Below are 24,753 nucleotides of genomic sequence, written 5' to 3'. Positions count from 1 at the left end.
ATATATACATATATATGTGTATATATACACATATATATACATATATACATATATGTATACATATATATATATTTCCCCTGATTCTAGTAATTATAGTAGCACTATTCATATTTATATATGTATGTAATGTAATTTATGATATATGTAACATATGACATATGTTATAGTAGCACTGTGTACATATAGTTACATATTTATTATATTCACACACACATACACCTATGTCTTTGAAAACAAAGTTTGCAAAATAAATGTTTTTAGGGACTTGTTTACTAAGGTTCTTCACATAGATAAGCAGGGAATCAACAGAAGATAAACAAGCTATCACCTAAATGACAACACCTGTGATTATTAGCCTTGCAGCCACAGTAAATAATTTCTTAAGAATCTAAGTGTCTTTAAATGATGCCATTCCACCCAGAGGTGATTTTTCCCTAGACCAGATGAATACCAATGTAGAATTATAACATTTTTTTACCACATAAGGTTGTACGAAGTGACTTAGCATACAGTCAAACCATAGATTCCTGCCTTACCTGTATTGGCCTCCTAGACACTTTTTTTTTAGTTAAGATATAATTGGCATGCAACATTAGTTTCAGGCATCCAAAAGTGATTCACTATTTTTGTATATTGCAAAATGGTCACCACAATAAGTCTAGGTAACATCCATCACTACACAGTTACAATTTTTTTCTTGTGATGAAAGTTATAAGATTTACTCTATTAGCAACTTTCAAATATACAGTATAGCACTATTAATTATGGTCACCATGCTTTACATTACATTCCCCAGACTTAGTAATTTTATAATGGGAATTTTGTACCTTTTGAGTACTTTCACCCATTTCGCCCCCTGCATCCAACATTTTTAGAGCACATTTGGCTCTATGTCAGGCCCTAGCACACAAACACGCTGGAGATAGGATTGTTGCATTTGAAAGGAAACAGCTTGTAGACTGGAGGAGGTAGAAACAATTTTAATTGGACTGAGGTAACATTAAAGTTTATGGAAAAAGTGGAGAAAACAGGAAAATAAAGAGGGGTATCTTAGTAATAATGATAATATAATTGAATTTTTAAATTTAACAGATATTTACTAAACAACTTAAAGATTCAGGTGTGGTTCTAGGGACTGAAGATCCACAGATGAAAAGGTACTCTTATGATACTTTCATTCACAGTTTTCAATGTGTGTTTCTGTAAAAGACACAAAGTTTAACTACATATCTCTCCTCATCTCACAAAGATCTTTTGAGTTCAGTACTATTATTATTCTGTTACCACACTGGGATATAATATACAGTTTCTTTCATAGGAAAAACTGAGGCATAATGAAATAAAGTAATTTGCCCAGAGTCACAGCTAGTGGATGCTACAATATAAAATTATGCCCAGACCATCTAACTCCAGAGTCCTTTTCATAACTGTATTGCTGTAACTGCTTTCTTTTGGAACAGTTATATGACATATTTGTTATGGAATGGGATTTTTTAGTAGAAAAGCCAGTGTTTCAAGAAAAAGAATAAACAACTAATTATATCCAAATTGAGTCTGAGCATATAAAATTTCAAGAGCATTTTCTCCAAGACAGAAGGGAATGAGAAGATTGGCATATTTCTAAGAGAGGATTCTCTTATTTTGATTCACTTATTTTGAGAGAGAGAGAGAGAGAGAGAGAGAGAGAGAGAGAGAGAGAAACCAAAAAACAGATCCTTAACTATAGAGAACAAACTGAGGCTTACTGGAGGAGAGGTGGTTGGGTGGGGGCATGTTAAACTGGTGATGAGTATTAAAGAGGGCGATAAGCACCGGGCATTGTATGTAAGTTATGAGTCACTAAATTCTACACCTGAAACTAATATTGCTCTATCAGTTAACTAGCTGGAATTTAAATAAAAACTTGGAAAAGAAAAAAAAAGAAAATATTCTTCTTTGTTCTCTGTGATAATACTTTCGAAGTTTATTTTTTTCACGGGGTGACCACATACCCCAGTTTTCTGGGACCATTCTGGATTGTACCAGAATGGCAGCCTATTTGATTAGTTTCCTCTTGCATTCTTAAAAGTGTTCTAGTTTGTGCAATAAATTTTTTGCTCACACTATTTGTACTATGCTACTTTAATTTTTGGTTTGCATGGTACAGAGCTTTCCTATATTTGTTTTTTTTTACTTACTTTGAACATAAAAATATTTTTAATGTCAAATATGTTACTTGTTTGCCATTATTCAAACAGTACTGAGATGTATGAAACCTTTTTAATTTCTCTCCACTGTTCCCACCAGAATCATGTACCTGAAATAATTAATATTAGCAGTTTGATGAAAATATCCTTCTTGCTCAAGAAAAGCTATGCATATATGTAATGTGCATATAAACATACAAAATTCACACACATATCTGCATATATAGGACATATGAAGGTATTTTCCTTTACAATTTTTAATAGAGGGTTCATAATATATTCATGGCTCTTCTATTTGTTATGCATTATTTTCACTTTATATCATGACTATCATTCTAGGCCAAATATATCTAGGACAGTTTTTTCATAAATGCATTATGTTCCACATTTAGTGTATTCTACAGTTCTTCCAACAGTTTTCTTATTGGTGATCAGTCAATATTTAATCCTACAATGTTACAACAGACATCTTTGTATGTGTATACATATATATATTTGTATGTGCATATTATCTCCTTTGAGTTAATCCTTGAATTTCTTTTTTTCAAAGTTTATTTATTTTGAGAGAGAAAGAGCACTAGCAGGGGAGAGGCAGAAAGAGGGAGGGAGAGAATCCCAAGCAGGCTCAACGTTGTCAGTGCAGAGCTGGATGTGGTGCTCAAAACGTGACCTGACCTGAGCTGCAACAAAGAGACGGACGCTCAGCCAACTTAACCACCCAGTTACTCCTTATCCTTAAATTTCTGTAAAATTGGTTCCCCTAATTGAGATTTGCTGAAGAAAATGGTATATTCATTTGAAAAATGATTCACACTTTGGCCAGCAGATAAGGGAGCACATTTTGTCACATCCTTGCCAGCAACAGATGTCATTAGCCTTTAACATTTTTACCAATCTTGATAAGTGAAAATCTGTGCCTAATTATAGGCTAAATTTGCATTTCTATTGCTACTATAAAATGGGCATCATTTCATGTTGACAGTGTGCATTTCCTTTTATATTAATCAAGCCTATTCTTATCCATTTTTAGGTTGTCTTTTAATAATCAATTTGTACATTTTATATAAGAAATATTTTTAAAATTTGTTTTATTTCCATTGTATATCTCATATAATCCATTTTTTTGTGCAGTTAGTCTCAATTTCAGAGTTTAAAGTGATTCATTACTTACTCTCAGATACTATTCTTTCTTTATGCTTCTTTTCATATGTTTTATAATTTTGGTATATGAATTTTGGTATTTAAGATAATTCTTAAAAAGAATTTTCCAGGGGTGCCTGGGTGACTCAGACACTTGAGCATTTGACTCTTGATTTTAGCTCAGGTCATGATCTCACGGTCAAGGGATCAAGCCCCACATCAGGGTCCACGCGTAAGCCTACTTAAGATTCTCACTCTCTTTCCCTCTGTCCCTGCTCACATGCTCTCTCTCTCTCTCTCTCTCTCTCTTTCTCTCTCTCAAATAAAAAAAGAGAGAGAGAAATTTTTTTAAATGGAGAAAAGTGAAAATGAAAACACAATGGTCCAAAATCTTCAGGACCCAGTGAAAGCCATTCTAAGAGGGAAATATATAGTGATATAGGCCTACCACAAGAATAAAGAAAAATCTCAAATAAACAACCTAACGTTACACCTAAAAGAACTAGAAAAAGAGAACAAACAAAACACAAGGTGAGTAGAATAAAGAAAATATAAAGAAATAGGTGAGATAGAGACACACACAAAAAAAGGAATAAAGGGAAAAAATTAATGAAACCAAGAGCTGGTTCTTTGGAAAGATAAACAAAATTGATAAACCCTTAGGCAGACTTATCAAGAAAAAAAGAGACAGGACCCAAATAAATAAAATCGGAAATGAGAGGAAAATTAACAAGTGACACCACAGAAATACAAATGATTGTAAGAGAATACTATGAAAAATTATATGCCAACAAATTGGACAACCTAGAAGAAATGGATAAATTCCTAGAAACATACAATCTTCCAAAACTGAACCAAGAAGAAATGGAAAATCTAAACAGACCAATTACAAGTAACTGAATTGAATTGGCAATTTAAAATAAAAGGTAGCAAAAAATAAAAGTCTGGGACCAGATGGATTCACAGGTGAATTATGCCAAACATTTAAAGAATTAATACCTATTCTCAAACTATTCCAAAAAAATAGAAGAGGAAGGAAAGCTTCCAAATTCATTCTATGAGGCCAGCATTACCCTGATATCAAAACCAGACAAAGATACCACAGACAAACAAACAAACAAAAACACTACAGGCCAGTATTCTTGATGAACACAGATGCAAAAATTCTCAACAAAATATTAGAAAGCCACATACAATACATTAAAAAGATTTTTCACCATGATCAAGTGGGATTTATTCTTGTAGATACATGGAGGGTTCAATATTTGCAAATCAACAACATGATATACCACATCAACAAAATGGAGGCTAAAAACTTATGATCATCTCAAGAGATGCAGGAAAAATATTTGACAAAATTCAATATCTGTTCATGATAAAAAAAAACTCTCAGTAAAGTGGGGTTAGAGGAACATACCTCAACATAATAAGACTATATATGAAAAATGCCAAATCTGCCAAAATTTACCCAGAAATAGACAACCTGAATAGGCCTATCAGTATTAAAGCAATTCAGTTAATTGCCAATAACCTTTCAAAACAGAAATACCAGGCCCAGATAGATTCACTGATGAATTCTATCAAACACATAAGAAATTATATATAGCAGATTATGTCTTTCAAAAAAGTAGTCCATTTTATCTAGGTTATCAATTTGGAGATATAGAGTTATTAATAGAATTCTCTTAATTGTCTTTGTAATGGTCATGGAATCTGTAGCGATGTCCTCTTTTTCATTTCTGATGTTAGTAATTTCTGTGGTTTTTCTTCCTAGTTAAACTGGCTAAAGTTTATTGATCTTATTATAAGTCTTCAAAGAAGCCACTTTGGGTGTTACTGATTTTCTCTGTTGATTTCTTATTTTCAATTTAATTGATTTCTGCTCTAACTTTTATCATTCTTCTCTTTTGCTTACTTTGAATTTAATTTTCTCTTCTTTTTATCGTTTCCTAAGGTGGAAGCTTAGATTACCGATTTTCTTAGATTTTTACTTAGATTTCAATATATATATATTCAAAATCAATACTTTTTCCTTTTTTTTTTTCCAGATACTTTTTCCTTTCTAACACAAATTTAAAGCATTCAATACTTTAAGTTTTCCACTAAGGATTGCTTTCACTGCATCTCAGATTTTGATAAATGATATTTTCATTTTTATTTATTTCAAATATTTTAAAATTTCTCTTTAAATTTCTTCTTTGATCCATATATTACTTCAAGGTATGTTGTTTAATCTCCAAATATGTTGTGATTTTCTAGCTCTTTCTAGCTTAATTCCATTGTGATCTAACAGCAGACATTGTATGATTTCTATTCTTTTAAATTTGTTAAGGTTTATTTTATGGCCCAGAATGTGGTCTGTCTTGGATAATATTCCATGTGTGCTTGAGAAGAATCTGTAATCTGCTGTTGGATTAAATGGTCTATGGATGTCAATTATATACAGTTAACTGATGGTGCTCTTATGTTCAACTTGTGTTCAAATGTCCTTACTGATTTTCTGCTTGCTAGATCCGTCCATTTCTGAGAGAGGGATGTTATTGCTTCCAATTATAATAGTGGATTCATTTATTTCTCTACATCCTATCAGTTTTTGCCTCATTTATTTTGTCTCTGTTATTAGGCACATACACACTAAGAATAGAATTGATTCCTTTGCCATTATGTATTGCCCATTTTTATCCCTGATAACTTTCCTTGCTCTGAAGTCATCTCTGTCTGAAATTAATACTGTTACCCCTCCTTTCTTTTCATTAGTCTTGGCATGGTATATATGTCTCCATCACTCTACTCTTAATCTACATGTCTCTTTATATTTAAAGTGCGTTCAGGGGGATGAGGTGCCTGGGTGTCTCAGTCGGTTAAGCTCTGACTTTGGGTCAGGTCATGATCTCACGGTTCATGAGTTCAAGCCCCATGTCTCATAGTTCGTGGGTTCAAGTCCCATGTCTGACAGCTCAGAGCCTGGAGCCTGCTTCAGATTCTTTGTCTCCTTCTTTTTCTGCTTCTCTCCCACTCATGCTCTGTCTCTCAAAAAAAAAATACATTAAAATTTTTTTTTAATAAAATTTTTAAAAAGTGCATTTCTTGTAGACAATATATACTTGAGTTATGTCCTTTTGATCCATCTGACAATGTTTTTTAATTGATGTATTTAGACTATTGACATTTAAAGTGGTTATTAATACAGTTGGATTAATGCCTACTATATATTTTTTTACTATTTTCTATTTGTTGTTCTTTGTTCCTATTTTCATTTTCCATCCATTCTTTTTTTTGCCTTTTGTGATTTGAAATTTTATATAATTCAATTTCTCTCCTTTGTTAGTATAGAAATTATACATTTTTTACTTTTTTGGAGCTACCCTAGAGTTTTCCATATATATTTACAACTAATCCAAGTTCATTTCCAAATAATGCTATACCACTTCACAGGTGGTACAAGTACCTTAAAATAACAAAATATTCTCAATCCTTTTCTTCCTTCCTCCTGTCACTTATATCATTGCTTTCATTCATTTCAGTTATAAGCAAACATTATACATACACACACACATATATATAATCAAGTTATATATATATATATGTGTGTGTGTGTGTGTATACATATATATATATACATATATATGTATATATATTCAAATGCATCATTGCTAATATTATTTTAAATGAACTGCTAGGGAATAAGAAAATAAAAGTTGTTATTTTATCTTTACTTATTAATTCTCTGATGCTCTTCCCTTTGTGTGTGTGTGTGTGTGTGTGTGTATCTGAATTTCTGACCTATATAATCTTCCTCCCCTCTGAAGTACTTTTTTTTTTTTTAACATTGCTTTCAAGGCAGGTCTATTGACAACAAATTACCTTAGCTTTTATTTGAGAAAGTCTTTGTTTCTTTCCTCTTTCAAGTATAACTTCTCAGGGCACAGAATTTCAGGTTGGTGGTTTTTTCTCTCAACACTTTAAATATTTCACTTTACTCTCTTCTTGCTTCAGTGATTTCTGAGAATTTGGATGTAATTCTTATCTTTGCTTCCTTTATAGGTAAGATTTTTGCCCAACCATCTCCCCACCCATGGCTTCTTTCAAGTTTTTTTTTTTTATCTTTGATCTTCTAAAGTTTTAATACAATATGCCTAGATATAGGATTGGGGTGCTTATTCTGCTTAGTGTTCTCTGAGCTTCCTGAATCTGTGGTTTGGTGTCTGGCATTAATTTGGGGGGAAATTCTCAGTCATTATTGCTTTAAATATTGTTTGAGTTCCTTTTTATCTCTTCTTTTGATATTCCCACTGTTTGTTACACATTTTGTAGTTGTCCAGGATTCTTAGAGACTCTGTTCTGGATTTTTTTCTAGTATTTTTCCTTTTTGCTTGTAAGTTTTAGATGTTTCTATTGTCATATTCTCAAGCTCAGAGACTCTTTCCTCAGTCATGTCTACTCTAATAAAGATCATTATTCTATCATAAGAGTTTTGATCTCTAGAATTTATTTTTATATCCTTTCTAAGAATTTCTCTCTGTTACATTATCCATTTTTCTTGCATGTTGTCTACTTCTCCCAATAAAGCCCTTACTGTAAAATTCCCAGTCTGATAATTCCAACATCTCTGCCCTGATTCTGGTTCTGATGCTTGCTCTGTCTCTTCAAATTGTGCCTTTTGCCTTTTAGTATGCCTTGTAATTTTTTTATTGAAGGATGGACATGATGTATTGAACAGGCATCTGTGGCAAATAGGCTTTGAGTAATGAAGTGATAAGACGTGGGGAGAAAGGGAACATTTTATATCACTATGATTAGGTCTCAGTCTTTTGATGAGTCTGTGCCCCTGGACTGTAAACTTTCCCATGCTTCTCAGTATCTCCCCATGTTAGGTGAGACAAGATGGCTAGAGGGGATGGAGTTGGATATTTCCCTTACCCCAGATAGGTTGGGCTCTGATAAAACCCATCAGGTTAGGTTCTGTTTAACTAGTTTCTCCTGAGGTAGGCCTTGTTAAGAACAACATAATGCTCTGACATATTTGAAAATCGTTTTGTTTCCTTCCCTCTGCCAGAAGCACATGGGGATTTTTCTTAGATATTCACTGTGAGGAACTGATAGAACTTCTATAGGAAAAACTCAGAAGAGTGTGCCTCGCCCCGCCCCACTACACACACACTGATGATAGGGTACCCTTGGAGTTTTAACTCTCAAACTTGTCCACTCAGCATTCAGCAAATTATAAATTATGGATTAGGTTTTTCTGTCTAGCTGGCTCCCATGGAGATTTATGCCGCTATAAATTGTGATTATTTGTATCTATCTGTCTGTCTCTCCAATATTTGGGGCAGCAGTTTTCCCTGTAAACTCCCTTTTCTGACAGATATAAAGAGTTGTTGATTCTTCGGTTGGTTCAGCTTTTTACTTGTTATTATGACAGAGTGGCAGCATCTAAGTTCCTTACATGCCAGACTATAACTCAGTGTTAAGGAATTGACTTAGTAAATATGCAACTCAAGTCATAAGAGCAAAAATGTATGAGTATGTCAGGAACTAGACTACTAGTTGGGGGTGTTCAGTGTGCTGTGGCATTGGCCAATATGTTTTTACAGAAAAGATAAACTAGAAAGTTAGTTTAATGTTGATCAGTTAAGAGAGCCTCTCCTATATATGTTCATATGTGTGCATATGTACATACATTTGAATATATGCTTTATGTAATATTTTTTTCTTTTGGTGTTTTATTATAAGCATATTCCTTTGTTCACACACATTACCTGAAAACAAATATAATATCTGCTTAATATTTTATGTTCCATCATTAGTATTACCATTTATTATCAGTTTTTTTCTACTTTAGTTTGCTCCTTTTATATGGATAAATTTCATACAGAACTTAGCTAACTTGACCTTTAAAATTTTTTTTAATGTTTATTTATTTTTGAAAGAGAGAGAGACAGAGCACGAGTGTGGGAGGGGCAGAGAGAGAGGGAGACACAGAATCTGAAGCAAGCTCCAGGCTTGGAGCTGTCAGCACAGAGCCTGAGACAGGCCTCAAACCCACGAACCGCGAGATCATGACCTGAGCTGAAGTCAGACGTTTAACCAACTGAGCCGCCCAGGTGCCCCACTTACTTGACTTTTTAGTTGGCATTTTAGATAATGGAACTTCACCTCTTTAAAACAATCTATTCTTCTGGTTTTGTTTACAGTTCTCTGACTTTTCTATGTATGTGTCTATTTGACATCTGTTCTTAGATCTCTGAACATCAGTTCAAACTTCATCTGTTTAAAATCACACACATGACTTATTACTCCACCTTTTCTACTATTCCCTTTCTCATTAAATTGCAACACAGTACCAGAAAAACCATCAATCATCCTTGGTATGTCAATCTCCATTAACTTTAATTTTTAAATCATGTTAAATTGGCTTCCTAAAGATTCACCTATCTCTACATTCTCTCCCACCACCAGGTCCAATAAACCATGATCTCAAGCACAGACAATGCAATAGCTTCCTAAAGATTCATGCATATACCTTCTTGAATTCTTCTGTTCATCAGACTGCTATTAATATAATCTCTGAAAAAGGTATTTAGCCATTAACTCTTGCTTTTAGGATCAAGACAATGCTCTTTAACATGTTCTTAAGCACCTGCGTAATTTTGTCTCTTCCAGCCCTTCTGTTTTCATGCAGAACCAGTGATTTCTTTTGCTTTCTCAGCTATACACCTGCTTTCCCTTACTCTTTTTTTCCAGAAGCATATCTGTCATTGTCCCCCCCCCCCCACCCCATTTAAATGTAGCCACACATGCAGTTTCCTACATCACAAATCCTCCTCTATTTTCTCTTTCTTTAGTTCACTCATGGTTCAGATCTCAGTTAAAGTATTTCTTTCTCAGGAAAGTCTTCACTGAGGTTCTTTTTTTTTTTTTTTTTTTTTTTTAATTTTTTTTTCAACGTTTTTTTATTTTTATTTTTGGGACAGAGAGAGACAGAGCATGAACGGGGGAGGGGCAGAGAGAGAGGGAGACACAGAATTGGAAACAGGCTCCAGGCTCCGAGCCATCAGCCCAGAGCCTGACGTGGGGCTCGAACTCACGGACCGCGAGATCGTGACCTGGCTGAAGTCGGACGCTTAACCGACTGCGCCACCCAGGCGCCCCGATTCACTGAGGTTCTTAAGTAAAATCTTGTATAGGTTCTTGTATAGGTTTTCATGGCTGCATATGCCCTTTATTCTTAACAGTTATCAAGTTTGGATTTGGTTGTGATTATTGGAATAATGTCTGTCTTTGCTACCAGACAGTAAAATTCCTGAAGTTTGCAACCATTTATGATTTTGATCACAGTTCTGTCTCTACTACTGTAAAGTACATGGTAGATGCTCAACAAGTATTTGATTGAAGAATAAATGAATGACATTTTATTTACACTAAGAATCAACTACCAATTCATACTACAGTCTGCTAAGCTACCTGACAAATGGTAAAATTTGTACCAATTAAAATAGGATTCCAAGAGCAATATACACCTTTTCAAATTTCAGATGTAGTACAGATTTCACCAAAAATAAGTCTCACTTTGAAAAGGCCCTCCAAATGAATCTTTATATGGGACAAGGCTTTGGACCATGGATAGGCTGTGATAGTGATGATCAGAAATTAAGACTATTTCTGTAGGCAACAAGTTCATTTTCAGAGAATGGCAAGGTATGAGTCTGAATCTTTATCTTCTGCGTCAAAACCCCAATCCTTAGAATCAGCCTTGTCCTACAAAATGAATAGGAAGATAGAAAAGAAATAGCATGTAGCTGATGACCAGAATCATTTATCAGCAATAGACATTAGTTCATTTAGACACATGTGACCATGAAGATTCCATGTAGGCCAGACTGACCTTCTCTCCTAAAGGAAAAAAAAAAAGGAAAAAGAAAAATTAAGAAGAGAACTATCTCTTTGTGATGCTAATTGAGTAAGAATGTTCTAAGACAATATATGTGAACTGAAGGTACTAGCTGCCCCGGGCCATTACTCTTCCCCCTTCCTACCTTATTTTTGGCCATTAATTGATCCAAAAAGCAATAGTTTTCTGTGAGTCAGCTTTTACTTCATAACAAACAGCACTAAGACATACAACAGTATGCATTTATCTCCAAATCACAGGTATGCAACTTGGTTGGGCTCGATCACCTCTACATGCTTCATTGTGGGTCACAGGACCCAGAAGGAACAGCTATGTGGTAGTTGTAAAATATGTTTACAAATTCTTTGATGCTCCTTTGAAGAGATGGAGCTTAATTCTCTGCTTCTTGAGTATGGACTGTAATTAGTGACTCACTGGCAACCGATAGAATAAGATGGAAGTGGCAGTGTGTGACTTTTGACCAGGTCATAAAAGACATTTTTGTAGCCTCCTCCTTGCTGTGTGTTGAACTGCATGCTTGTGAGGAAGTCAGCCACCATCTTGGTAAGGATACTTACACCTATGGAGAGGCCCATGTGGTGAGAAATTGGGGCCTCCTGCTAATAGCTATGTGAATAAGACCTCTCGAAAGTGGATCCTTTAGACCTAGTCAAGCCTCACTTGACTACAGATAAGGCCAACATCTTGACTGCAGCTCCACGGAAGATGCAGAGTCAGAAGCACTCAGTTAAGCTCCTCCAACATTTCTGGGCCCCAGAAACTATACGGTAATAAATGTTTCTTGTTTTAAGCTACTAAGTTTTGTGATAATTTAGTAGGCAGTATTAGCTAATGAACAAGCTGCTACCAGAGGCTTATTCTCATGTTGAAAGACATTGGTGTAAGTAGCCCAACTCAGTTGTGCAAATACATTTCAAGCCTCTGCTCTTGTCCCATCTGCAAATGTCCACTATCCAAAAGCACAGTATTTTGGTCAAACTCAACATCAATGGGCAGGGAAGTACTTCTCTACAGGAGGCTATGGTCACTTGATGACATCAGGTTCAAATCTTTAGAAATTTATAAGGAAGAAGAGTCTTTGCAGATGTGATTAAGAATTTTGACATAATGAAACTATCTTGGATTTAGGCCCAGTTGGGCCTAAATGCCATCACAGGTGGCATTCTCTTTATAAGAGAAAGGTGGGGGTGCCAATGCAAACTGGTACAGCCAATCTGGAAAACAGTATGGAGCTTCCTCAAAAAGTTGAAAATAGAACTGCCCTACAATTCAGCAATTGCACTACTAGTTATTTACCCAAAGAATACAAAAATACTAATTCAAAGAGATACAGGAACCCTGACGTTTATTGCAGCACTATCAACAATAGCCAAGAGCGAAATTATGGAAGAGCCCAGATGTCATCGACTGATGAATGGATAAATAAGAAATAGTATACACACACACACACACACACACACACACACACACACTAGAATATTTCTTAGCTATCAAAAAGAATGAAATCTTGCCATTTGCAATAACATGGATGGAGCTAGAGAGTAGTATGCTAAGCAAAATAAATCAGGCAGAGAAAGACAAATACCATATGATTTCACTCATATGTGGAATTTAAGAAACCAAACAAATGAACATTGTTGGGGAAAAGAGAGGCAAACCAAGAAACAGACACATAACTATAGAAAACAAATTGATGGTTACCAGAGGGGAGGTGGATGGGGAGATGGTTAAATAGGTGATGGGGATTAAGGAGTGCACTTGTTGTGATGAGCAACAGGTATTGTATTTAAGTGCTAAATCACTAAATTCTACACCTGAAACTAACATTACACTGTATGTTAACTAACTGGAATTTAAATAAAAACTTGGAAGAAAAAGAAGAGAGAGAAACACAGGGGGAGATCTAACAAACACAGAAAAGAAGCTGATGAAGTTGCAGGCAGAGGCTAGAGCCTTGTGGCCACAAGCCAAGGAACGCCAAAGCATGCTGGTAGCCAACAGAAGAAAGAAGAGGCAAACAATGGATTCTCTCCTAGAATCTCTGATACCTTCCTTTTGGACTTCTGACCTCCAGAACTGTGACAGAATAAATTTCTGGGTTTTTTGAGCCACCAAGTTTTTGGTAATTTTCTACAATAGCCCTAGGAAACTAATACGTCCTCTGATAAGGTGGAGGGAAGAGTTGTATACCGGCTGAAAAATCATCTAATTTACTTTAGCATCACTTCAAAAGATAACCAGACAATAAAAAGACTATGTATTGATACTACCAAAATAAATGAACAAATAAACACATAAATAAGCAAATGAATACATAGATGAGAAAAATGAATTCATATCAAAGATGAATTATCCATGAAAGCAGTAGAAAATGTCAAAATTTTTCTTCTCAACATTTTCTAAGAAACCAAAGTAAAAAGATCTAAAAATAATACAATGTAAGAGAAGAGAAAATAGAGAAAATTAAGGTGAGCTCTTTAGATTTAGGGGGAAAATGGAGGATAGATGGAACAAGGAATAAGTGCTGTGTTAGAACAGGCATATGGAAGATATGGGGGAAAAACACAATGAGATTTTTAAAAATCAAAGATAAATATATAAAAGAAAAGATGAAATCCATTTTATATACAATTAGTGTTTCTGAAAAAGCTACTGTTACAAACATAATAGGAAAAATTCCCAAGAAGAAAATTATACTGAAAGACATGTCAGTTTATAATTGAAAGGACATTATGTATTTTTAGAACAATTTATGTAACATGTTTCATACTGGAAAATATTGCAGTTCAAAGTCAATGTGATCTTGGCTTTTCTTTTTTGATTTTACCTATTCATAATAAATATGAAGAAATCTTCGAATATGTCATGATGCCTATAAGAAATTATTATTGATAAATCAAGTAAAGTAAGTCAAGAGATGGATATCTAAGGTTCTCAACTCCGTGATTCCATTGACCTTAGTCTGAGCCATCCTTCTCATCAAGTTTGCATAAAAACAATTTCAGAAGCCAACTGTAATTGGCACTCATGTGCACCTGCTAATGTATTCATAAAATGCACTGGAGTCAATAATTGTTACCTCTATAGAAGTCAACCTTTTAAGTGTATTGTCACTTCTTTATATACTATAACAAGCACTTGGCAAACAAATCAACTGGCATAACATTACCTTTCTGTATGTTATACATACATACAACAACATATGACTACATATCAATGAGTTGTTTTTTTTTTTAATACTGGGAGCAATGGCTTCACCAAATGGCTTTTCAAATATTCATGTGCCATGCAATTTGTTAAAATGATCCAATAAATATACTAATTATGTACTAATTGTGTATATTTTGTATATTTTTGGTAAATTGGAAAACATTACAGATTAGCCACACATTTGCCTATCTTCTTTTTTTCTTTTTTTTTAAATGCTTCAAGTTCTTTTTTAAATTCCAGTTAGTTAACATATAGTGTACTTTTAGTTTCAGGAGTAGAATTTAGTGATTCATCACTTACATATAACACCCAGTGCTCATCACAAGTGCCCTCCTTAATACCCATCACCGATTTAGCCCATCCCCCCACCAACTCCCCTCCAGCAACCTGTTTGTTCTCTATAGAGTCTCTTCTATAGCTTTTTAAAAATAATGTCATGACAAAAAAATTCTCTGTGTTTTATCAAAGAGAAATATATGTATGATTTATTGGGTTTTTTGGAATTAAATGGATATCCATAGGAAAATGATTTAATAGGCAAATGTCAATTCTTCACTACTTCTTCTAGAATGTGTATAATGGCGACATGAGTTATAGAAAATATACCCATTTTCACTTGAGACATTTTCAGTATAATGGGGGTGGTTGACACTAACAAATTTTCTGTTTACAAAAGCATACTTTTCCAAAGGTAAAAAGTGATATAAAAGTGTCCGAGGGATGCAGCACCTGCCCTTTGTATCAAATGGCACAAGAAACTGGGACTGTGTTTTCTTAGTCTCTTTTTCTCATAGGGCTGGGCAGGGACCTTGCACTTTGGCTGATAGTAAGTGTTGAGTGGTTAAATGAATGTTCAGACACTAATTCCTGCAGGTAAAGCAGATAGTACATACTACTATTAAGGCCAACATATACCCAGAGACCATTTATGCTTTTCACGGGTAACTAGAGTAATGCACACTTTTCTGAGAGAAGCCCATGACTAAAGTTTGCCATTACTCCATTTCTCCTGTTTCTTTGGTGACAACCTGTAGGCTAAGATTACTTGAAGTCTTTCTAGAAGCTCTCATAGCATGGAATTGCTGGTTTGCTTGACAGAATAGTCCAATCCTGTGCATAAGAGAATCTGAATCCTTAGGAAGTTCTTCCTAATACCTCAACTAAATTCTTGATTCAAGTAGTCCCCACATTTTAATACTACATTCCTTAGAAATGAAAAATGAACATGTACTATCTGCCTCCGTACTCCTACATTACAACACACACACATTCAATCCCATTGTTTCTAGCAAAGTTCTATCTCAAGCATCCCAGACAAATTGGATTAAAAAAAGCTGTGTAGAATAAATATCAATTTCACTGTGTCAAGAGGTTTTCTTTTATTCTAATGTAAGTTTCTTTTGTTGCTGTTTTGTAGTGGCAGGAAACCGGACTGGAAAACCTCTTAAATGCATCTCAACTTCATGATTTCAAATTTTATAGTATTTTGTCTACATAACATAACTTCTGAAATAGGTACTTACTTTTATTTCCCCAAATGAACCAGATTCTCTCAGTGACTTCTGGGATTAAATTATGGAGTCTGGGGGAAGCTCTAAAGATGTGAGGGGTTGTATATATATTTGTTTATTCTTCAACTACAGAAAACTATTCTTTATGCCTAGTCAGCTGAACCAGGCTAAAGTTATTTTCCTTAAAATGCATATATTAAGACAAAGTTTTATAACGTTGTTTTAAAAATTGCTACATATTAGAAAAGTCCCCAATTTAACCATACTGTTATATAATTACTTTCTACAGGACACCATGATAAAAAATCGTACCAATTGCCCGAATAATGAACCTAACGTTTTTAAAAAACATGCATGTGATGATAATAAGGTAATAATAATTACTTGGAATTTATGTCATTCAAATTTGACTTTATAGAAGCTTATATTATTTGTATGTCTGTTAGAGATAATTATATTGCTTATATTCATGTCATATTCTTTTGTTTCTCACCAGACAGTTCCTATTGACCTATTAAGTTATACTGTGGTCTTCTTTTATAATTATTTTACAAAGATCCTTATGCTTATTTGGTAAATAATTTTTTTCTATTTTAGCATTTCTATTTTCACTTTGAAAATGTTAGAAGAGCTGCTGAATTCAAAGACATACATATCCCTTATTTCTGAAATTCTTCTGCAGCAAAATATTTGTTAGAGTGATTGCTTGCATATTCACAAACATGTCATGACGATAATTTACTTCTAGGACTCTGAAATTTTTTCTTTCAATATTTGTTTATCTTCAAACAACTACTACCTCTGGTTGGTGGAATATTACAACTTACAAACCTTACAACAAAAGTCTGTGTCATTTCCTTCTACAGAAAATATTATGTGTTATTTCCATCTACAGAAACCAGTATGATATTCAAGTCTTTTTTAATTTCACAGTAACCAAGTTAACCTCATAGTATCTCATAGTGTATTCATAAATTCTTTTAATTTTAATTTCTTTAAATATTTGAAAGACTTGTTTGAAGTGAATATGGACCTTGATTTTCTTATTGCCAGCTATTCATCCATAGCTCAAAAGGTACAAAAATAATAAGAGAAATCACATACCTTTCATTACTGTTGCCTCCAGAAGCCCTCTCCTTTGGTTATCTCATTTAAAATTGAATAATCTTATTATATGCTCACTCATAAGTGATGAGATCATAAATGTATATTATAAAGAAAGGAGACTTTAAAAAGTCAAATAATCATTAAACCAAATTCTAGGGACTTCAGACTGTCACTTAGGAGCTACACAGTTTTAGTCTAGTTATTTGTCAGTCATGTGATTAACTGGAATGGAAATCTGGGGTGGAGGTGAGGCATTATTTGGCAGCACAGCTCTGGCTTTAGGCTCCTTACGAAAGCTTATCATTTCTTCATATTTTATTTGAACCACAACCCTTCTGATTTTTTTTCTATAATAGGAAGCTGTGTTTTTATATCGTGCTGCTCACAAGTTGAAGCACTTTGTCAAAGTGAATAACAGTGAGGAATTCAATCTCCACTTATCAAGAGTTTCACAGGGCATGTTACAGTTGTTGAACTGTACCCCCAAGGTAAGTTATTTACTTTGAACAGAAATACAAACTAGTCCTCTGATAGGATGCTATAATTCTCTTATGGATGTATCTATTATCTTAGAATTCTAAGTGCTTATTATTACCTGAGGTTTAAGTACATTTACTCAACTCTAGTAGAGGAAAATCTTACCAATTCTTAGCTGGGCAAATAGTTTATGAAAGAAGAATAAAAATAAATGACTGCATACTTCATTGCTATAATAACTTTCCAAGAGGCTAATGTGATAAATTTTTACCTCTAAAACACATTAATAATTTTAATCCGTATATGTACACATTTATAAGAACTCATAGCCAATAAAAGAGATCATCTAATGTATTTAACAAATATCTTTACGTGTTAAAACTGGACATATATATATGTCCAACAATTTTTTTTATTTTTTAAAATAATTTTGATAAATATATAGGGCTAATTTTCCCCTACTTGTCTGCTAGTGGTTATGAAATATAAACAGCAAAACAAAATTTGGAAGACACTATCTTGACACTAGGCAACTGTTTCTTCATGTGCAAATGGAGAAAAAAATAGTATCTTATAGGAGGTTGAAAGGATTAAATGGCATAATTCATGTAAAGTGCTTAGTACTAAAAAAAGTTTCAACAAATATATTATTACCATTGCCCCCCCCCCTTGAGGAATTTTACCAGCTGTGAGAGAAAGCCAAAAAGTTTCTTATGCTTTTTTAAAAAGAAATTTTTAACATTTTCATGATAGGGAAAGGGTCATGTGTGTTTCTGTTTTTTAATACTAGTAGTTGCCCACAGAAGGTGAGATGGTAAAATTATCTTTGAGCCCTATTGACAGTGATGAAAATAAAAACAATGGAATTTGAACTTCATTTATCATTACATTATCTACCTGATGCAAGCCAGTCTCCTCTTGGTGTCCTGGATTTACCAAGCTTATTTCCAACTTTTTCCCCTTACTTATGTTAGTCCTTTATGTGGAATTTCTACTGTCCTTTTTTCTATAACTTTGGACTATCCTGTTCTATGCATCCATCAAGGCCAAGCTTACATCTTGTGAAGGCATATACTCCAGGCGACTGCCTTTTAGTCCTTATTTAGAGTGATTTCAAAGCACTGTCTAATGGAGGAATGGCAGATAGGCTTCTTATTGCTTATACATCCAGTTGCTTAATAGTGACTGTTGTTGGAAAAGTTATGTTGAACATAAAGTCTCAAATCAGGGCTGAACTGAGAAGTCTGCAGACAAAACTGGTGATATCAACTCTTGGCTTAGGAAGCAGTAAGGGTTAGAGGTATGCTATATATTTGCAATTCCTTCTCTCATGTGTTGAATGTTGCATGGAATACCATGTTCCAAAATCAACTAATTGTAGAAGAAAATACACAAATAATTTCTATCTTGAAATTAAATTAAATTCTTACAAAGTTAACTAACCTGATACAGCCCACCTTTTTCTTGAAATTATAAGGCAAAATGTTAAATTTTGAATTTAGCTACAGTGAATTTCCTTCATGAGTCAAGCATGTTATCAGCTTTTATTGTTATTTAATTCATTTTGCTTCCGATGGATAAAGCTTATTAAAATTTATGGTCAGGATTTAATAAATTAATGCTAACTTTATTTTCATGTTGATTAAAATTCTACTTTTGTCCCGGTTAGTATACCCTTCTATATTAGTTTTTCATATCTCACAGGCATTAACATAGTGCTGGACATGGGAATGCCATGGGAATTCAACTTTTAAAGTGGATCCCCTGAGTGATTGCGATGGAGTTAAGAGACATTTCAAAATAGCTACCAAGGGTGGGGAGGTCTTGGAAAGGAGACACAAATAGCAGTGAAATAATCAGTTCTGTGGTTCATGGTGGCAGAGCTTGATTGGAGTCAGCAAAGATGGGGCTTGGAAGTAGGATTCTTATTTGTTCTTTACTCTGACACAAATTCTCCAGATATGTTATTTTTAACAACCCTTATTTGGTGCTAAGAGAGTACCAGGCACTGCTCTAGGTATTATATATATATTACCTCAGACTTTACAAAAATCCTGCAAGTATGTACCATTAAGAAACTACAACACAGAAAAAGTTAGAAACATTCCCAAGGTCACAGATTGGTATGAGGTACATCTGGGGTTCAATTTAGGTGGTGTGGTTCGACGCTATGATCTCTCATACCACCACCCTGCCTCAACTGTAGACCGATTTTACGGCCAAATTCTGTGAATGAATTGGGAAATAGACACAGAAGGCAGATATGAATTAAAAGTGGGGCTTTATTGCCAGAGAAGCTGGATTGAAGAACATGGCTTAGACCTGAAGTCAAAGTGAGGACTCTGAACACTTCCCCAGGAGCCTAGCCCTGTATGCAGCAGGAGTCCAAAAGGCTCCCCAGTTGGAGAGAGAGCAGCAGGAGTCCAAAAGGCTCCCCAGTTGGAGAGAGAACCTGAACTGACAAGTGCAAAGAGAAAGCCCAGCCCAGACTGTGCATTGTGGCATTATTTCCTAGAACTTACCCCTCAATAAAGCACACCCCATCCTTTGCTAGGTGTGATGCCTTCAGAATTGATATGCCTAGTAAGTCAAGTAGGAGTACTATCATTTATTAAGCACTATGTATCTAGCCCTCTCTATAACCCTAGGAGAGGTGGTCGTATTGCCATTATAGAGATGAGGACACTGAGCTTCAAAATATTTAATTTCCCCAGGGATATACAGCTAGTAAAAGAACAAATTGGGATTCAAACTCCTATCTGTCTGAATATCTTGCTCTGATCCACACCTAAAGAACCTCTTTGCCTTTTTCAGAATCCCATTTTGAGGGTCAATGTAGTGATTGAGTTCAGATTATATTCAACATTAAATTAGAAAGAGAATGCATTCTGGATAGACTGAAAAGGACATTTGTAATTCAGACTGAATATGTCCAGAAGGGGAAGGGAAGTAGGTATGGGGTAGGAAATATCTTACCCTTGAGATTGCTGCATACCCTAAACACGAGGCATGCTCTCCAGACAAACCTCTTTCAGCTGACTCAGTGGCAACCAATGTAGGAAGTGATTACTGCCTTGTCTAGCTGCTGATTCAAGTGTAGTTTCTATCTCCCTTCTATACCAGTAGTGAAGCCTCTGGAGTCAGACTCTGGATTCACATCTCAACTGTACTATTGACTGATGGCATGAGCTTTAAAAAGTTACTTCTTTGAATCCCTGTTTCCTCAGTTCTGCATTAAGACTAATAGAAGTAGCTACCTCTGTTATATGAGAATTAAATATGATTATATAATATGCTTTAAAAAGTGTTTGCCACATAACAAGCTTCAGTGAGCAATACAGCACCACCAGTGGAGGCTGGAGCCACTTACACCAAAACCTGCCCCCCTGTATCCTGCAGGGGCATCTTTATTAGGACAGGTCTGTGAGCAAGCACGGCAGGTCTCTTCCCCAGAGGACCAACACAGACACCCCGCATGCAGCAGGTCTACTGATCATAGAGTGCTCCAAAGTTTCTGCTTCGGTTCTGGTGGAAATAGGACTGGCCTTTTTTTTTTTTTAGTTAGGCTTATAATTTTTGTTTGTTTGTTTGGGTTTTTTTCCTTTTCCCATTTTTGGATCAGGTCTTTCTTTCTTTCTTTCTTTCTCATTGGAATCAGGCATAAAGTTTTTTGGTTGCTTGTTTGTTTTTGTTCCTTTTCTTTTTCTCTTTTTTTGGAGTAGGATTTTTTAAAAAATCAGGCTTATTTTAACAAACAAATCAAATACACCTATTTATAAAGGCCCAAACACTCCCCATTGCAAACAAGGGGGAACTCTGCAGAGGACTGACCTGGGGAAAGAGCAGCCAAATCACAAAAGTAGAGACTGCACACAGCATACACCAGAAACACTTCCTAAAGCACCAGGTCCTGGACAATGTATGATCCCTTCTTAATATAGCACTACTCTCAGGAGCAGGAAACAACAAGCTTTCATAACATGGAAAAGACAGAAACTTAGACAAATGACAAGATGGAGGAATTCTCCCCAAAAGAAAGATCAAGATGTAACCACAGCCAGGGATTTGCTCAAAACAGATATAAGCAATATCTGAACAAGAATATTGAACAACAGTCATAAGAATACTAACTGGGCATGAAAAAAGCATAGAAGACACCAGAGAAACGCTTGCTGCCGAGATAAAAGACCTAAAAACTAGTTAGGCTGAAATAAAAAATGTTTTAACTGAAAGGCAAAACCAACTGAATGTAATCACAATGGGGATAGAAGAATCAAAGGAATGAATAGGTGATATAGAAGATAAAATTATGGAAAATAATAAAGCTGAAAAGAAGAGGAAAAACTATTAGGTCACAAATAAAGACTTAGGGAACTCAGTGATTCCATAAAGTGCAATAATATCCATATCATAGGAGTCCAAGAAGAAGAGCAGAGAAAAAGGGGCAGAAGGTTTATGCGAACAAATTATAGCTGAGAACTTCCATAATCTGGGGAAGGAAACAGGCATTCAAGTTCAAGAGGCACAGAGAACTCTCATCAAAATCAACAAAAGCAGGTCAACACCATGATATATCATAGTGAAACTCGCAAAATACAAAGGTAAAGAGAAAATTCTGAAAGTAGCTAGGGACAAAAGGTCCTGAACCTACAAAGGTAGACACATAAGGTTAGCAGCAGACATATCCACAGAAACTTGGCAGGCCAGAAGGAAGTGGCATGATAAATTCAACATACTAAATGGGAAAACTATGCAGCCAAGAACCTTTAACTGGCAAGACTGTCACTCAGAAAAGGAGAAATAGAGTTTCTAAGACAGGCAAAAAAACTAAAGGAGTTGGTGAACACTAAATCATCTCTGTGAGGATTTTTAAAGGGGGCCCTATGAGCAGGAAAGAGATACCAAACGCAACAAAAACTAGAAAGGAAAAGAGACAATCTACAGGAAGAGTGACTTTACAGGTAATACAATGGCACTAAATTCATATCTATCAATAATTACTCTAAATGGAAATGGACTAAACGCTCCAATCAAAAGACATAGGGTATCAGAATGGGCAAAAAAACCCAAAAAAACAAAAAACTCCTTGATATGCTGCTTACAAAAGACTGATTTTAGCCCAAGACACCTCAACATGGAGAATGAGGATATGGAGAACCATTTATCATGCTAATGGGCATCAAAAGAAAGCTGGAGTAGCCATACTTATCTCAGACAAACTAGACTTTATTATTTTATTTTATTTTATTATTTTATTTTATTTTATTTTATTTATTTCATTTTATTTTTTAAATAGTTTATTTATAAATAAATAAAGACAGACAGTGTGAGTGAGGAGGGGCAGAGGGAGGGAGACAGAGAATACCAAGCAGGCTCCATACTGTCAGCACAGAGTCCCATGGAGGGCTTGAACTCATGAAACCACGAGATCATGACCTGAACTGAAATTAAGAGGTGGACACTTAACTGACTGAGTCACCCAGGCACCCCCAGAAAAACTAGATTTTAAACCAAAGGCTGAAATAAGAGATGAAGAAGGGCACTCTATCATAATAAAGGCATCTATCCATCAAAAAGATCTAACAATTGTAAATACTTATGCCCCCAGTGTGGAGCCACCTAAATATATAAATCAGTTAATAATAAACTTAAAGAACTTAAAGTGAATAGACACTTCTCCAAAGAAGACATCCAGATGGCCAACTGACACATGAAAAAGTGCTCAACATCACTCATCATCAGGGAAATACAAATCAAAACCACAATGAGATACCACCTCACACCTGTCAGAATGGCTAACATTAACAACTTAGGCAACAACAGATGTTGGCGAAGATGTGGAGAAAGAGGATCTCTTTTGCATTGTTGGTGGGAATGGAAGCTGGTGCAACCACTCTGGAAAACAGTATGGAGGTTCATAAAAAAAAAAAACTAAAAATAGAACTACCCTATGGCCCAGCAATTGCACTACTAGGTATTTATCCAAGGGATACAGGGATGCTGTTTCAAAGGGACACATGCACCCCAATATTTATAGCAGCACTATCAACAATAGCCAAAGTATGGAAAGAGCCCAAATGTCCATCGATGGATGAATGGATAAAGAAGGTGTGGTATATACATACAATGGAGTATTACTCGCCAATCAAAAAGAATGAAATCTTGCCATTTGCAACTATGTGGATGGAACAGGAGGGTATTATGCTAAGCGAAATTAGTCAGAGAAAGACAAGTATCATATGACTTCACTCATATGAGGACTTTAAGACACAGAACAGATGACCATAAGGGAAGGGAAGCAAAAATAATATAAAAACAGGGAGGGGGACAAAACATAAGAGACTCAAATATGGAGAACAAACAGAGGGCTACTTGAGGGGTTGTGGGAGGGGGGATGGGCTAAATGGGTAAGGGGCAATAAGGAATCTACTCCTGAAATCATTGTGGCACTACATGCTAACTAATTTGGATGTAAATGAAAAAAATAAAATTAGTAATAAAAAGAAAAACAATAGTAACAAACTTAAAGAACTCATTGATAATAATACAATAATAGTAGGAAACTTTAACACCCCACTTACAACAATGGACAAATCATCTAAGCAGATCAGCAAGGAAACAATGGCTTTGAATGATACACTGGACCAGATAGACTTAACAGATATATTCAGAGCATTGCATCCAAAAGCAGCAGAATACACATTCTTTCTGAGTGCACATGGAACATTCTCCAGAAGGGATCACATACTGGGTCAGAAATCAGGCCTCAGGCAGTACAAAAAGATTGGGATCATACCACACATATTTTAAGACCACAACACCATGAAACTTGAAGTCAATCACAAGAAAAAATTTGGAAAGACGAGGTTACAGAACATCCTACTGAAGAATGAATGGGTTAACCAGGAAATCAAAGAAGAAATTAAAAAAATACATGGAAGCAAATGAAAATGAAAACACAACAGCCCAAAACCTTTGGGATGCAGCAAAGGCAGTCTAAGAATGAAGTATGTAACAATACAGGTCTCCTTAAGATGCAAGAAAAGTCTCAAATACACAACCTAACCTTATACCTAAAGGAGCTGGATAAAGAACAGCAATTAAAACCCAAACCTAGCAGAAGAAGGGAAATAAAATAAAATAAAATAAAATAAAATAAAATAAAATAAAATAATTAGTACAGAAATAAATGACACAGAAATTTAAAAAA

The 24,753-nt window shown here is 35.0% G+C and overlaps 1 protein-coding gene across 3 annotated transcripts in view; it reads left to right on the top strand.

Moving 5' to 3' along the window:
• The window catches only part of IL7 (interleukin 7), a 95,322-nt gene that overhangs the window by 30,369 nt on the left and 40,200 nt on the right, over positions 1-24,753 (top strand). For 2 of the 3 annotated variants that reach the window (XM_053896220.1, XM_019453329.2), the window contains exons 3-4: positions 16,249-16,329; positions 17,423-17,554. In XM_053896220.1, coding sequence (XP_053752195.1) covers positions 16,249-16,329; positions 17,423-17,554 — 213 coding nt within the window. The remainder of the gene's footprint in view (positions 1-16,248; positions 16,330-17,422; positions 17,555-24,753) is intronic. The other variant, XM_019453330.2, reaches the window with a different exon arrangement.

The sequence above is a fragment of the Panthera pardus genome, unplaced genomic scaffold (genome assembly GCF_024362965.1).
Source record: "Panthera pardus isolate Hobbes unplaced genomic scaffold, ASM2436296v1 HiC_scaffold_7, whole genome shotgun sequence".
In the NCBI taxonomy this organism is placed as follows: Eukaryota; Metazoa; Chordata; class Mammalia; order Carnivora; family Felidae; genus Panthera; species Panthera pardus.
The sequence above is the reverse complement of the archived record's forward strand: the minus strand, read 5'-3'. Positions and strand labels throughout refer to the sequence as shown.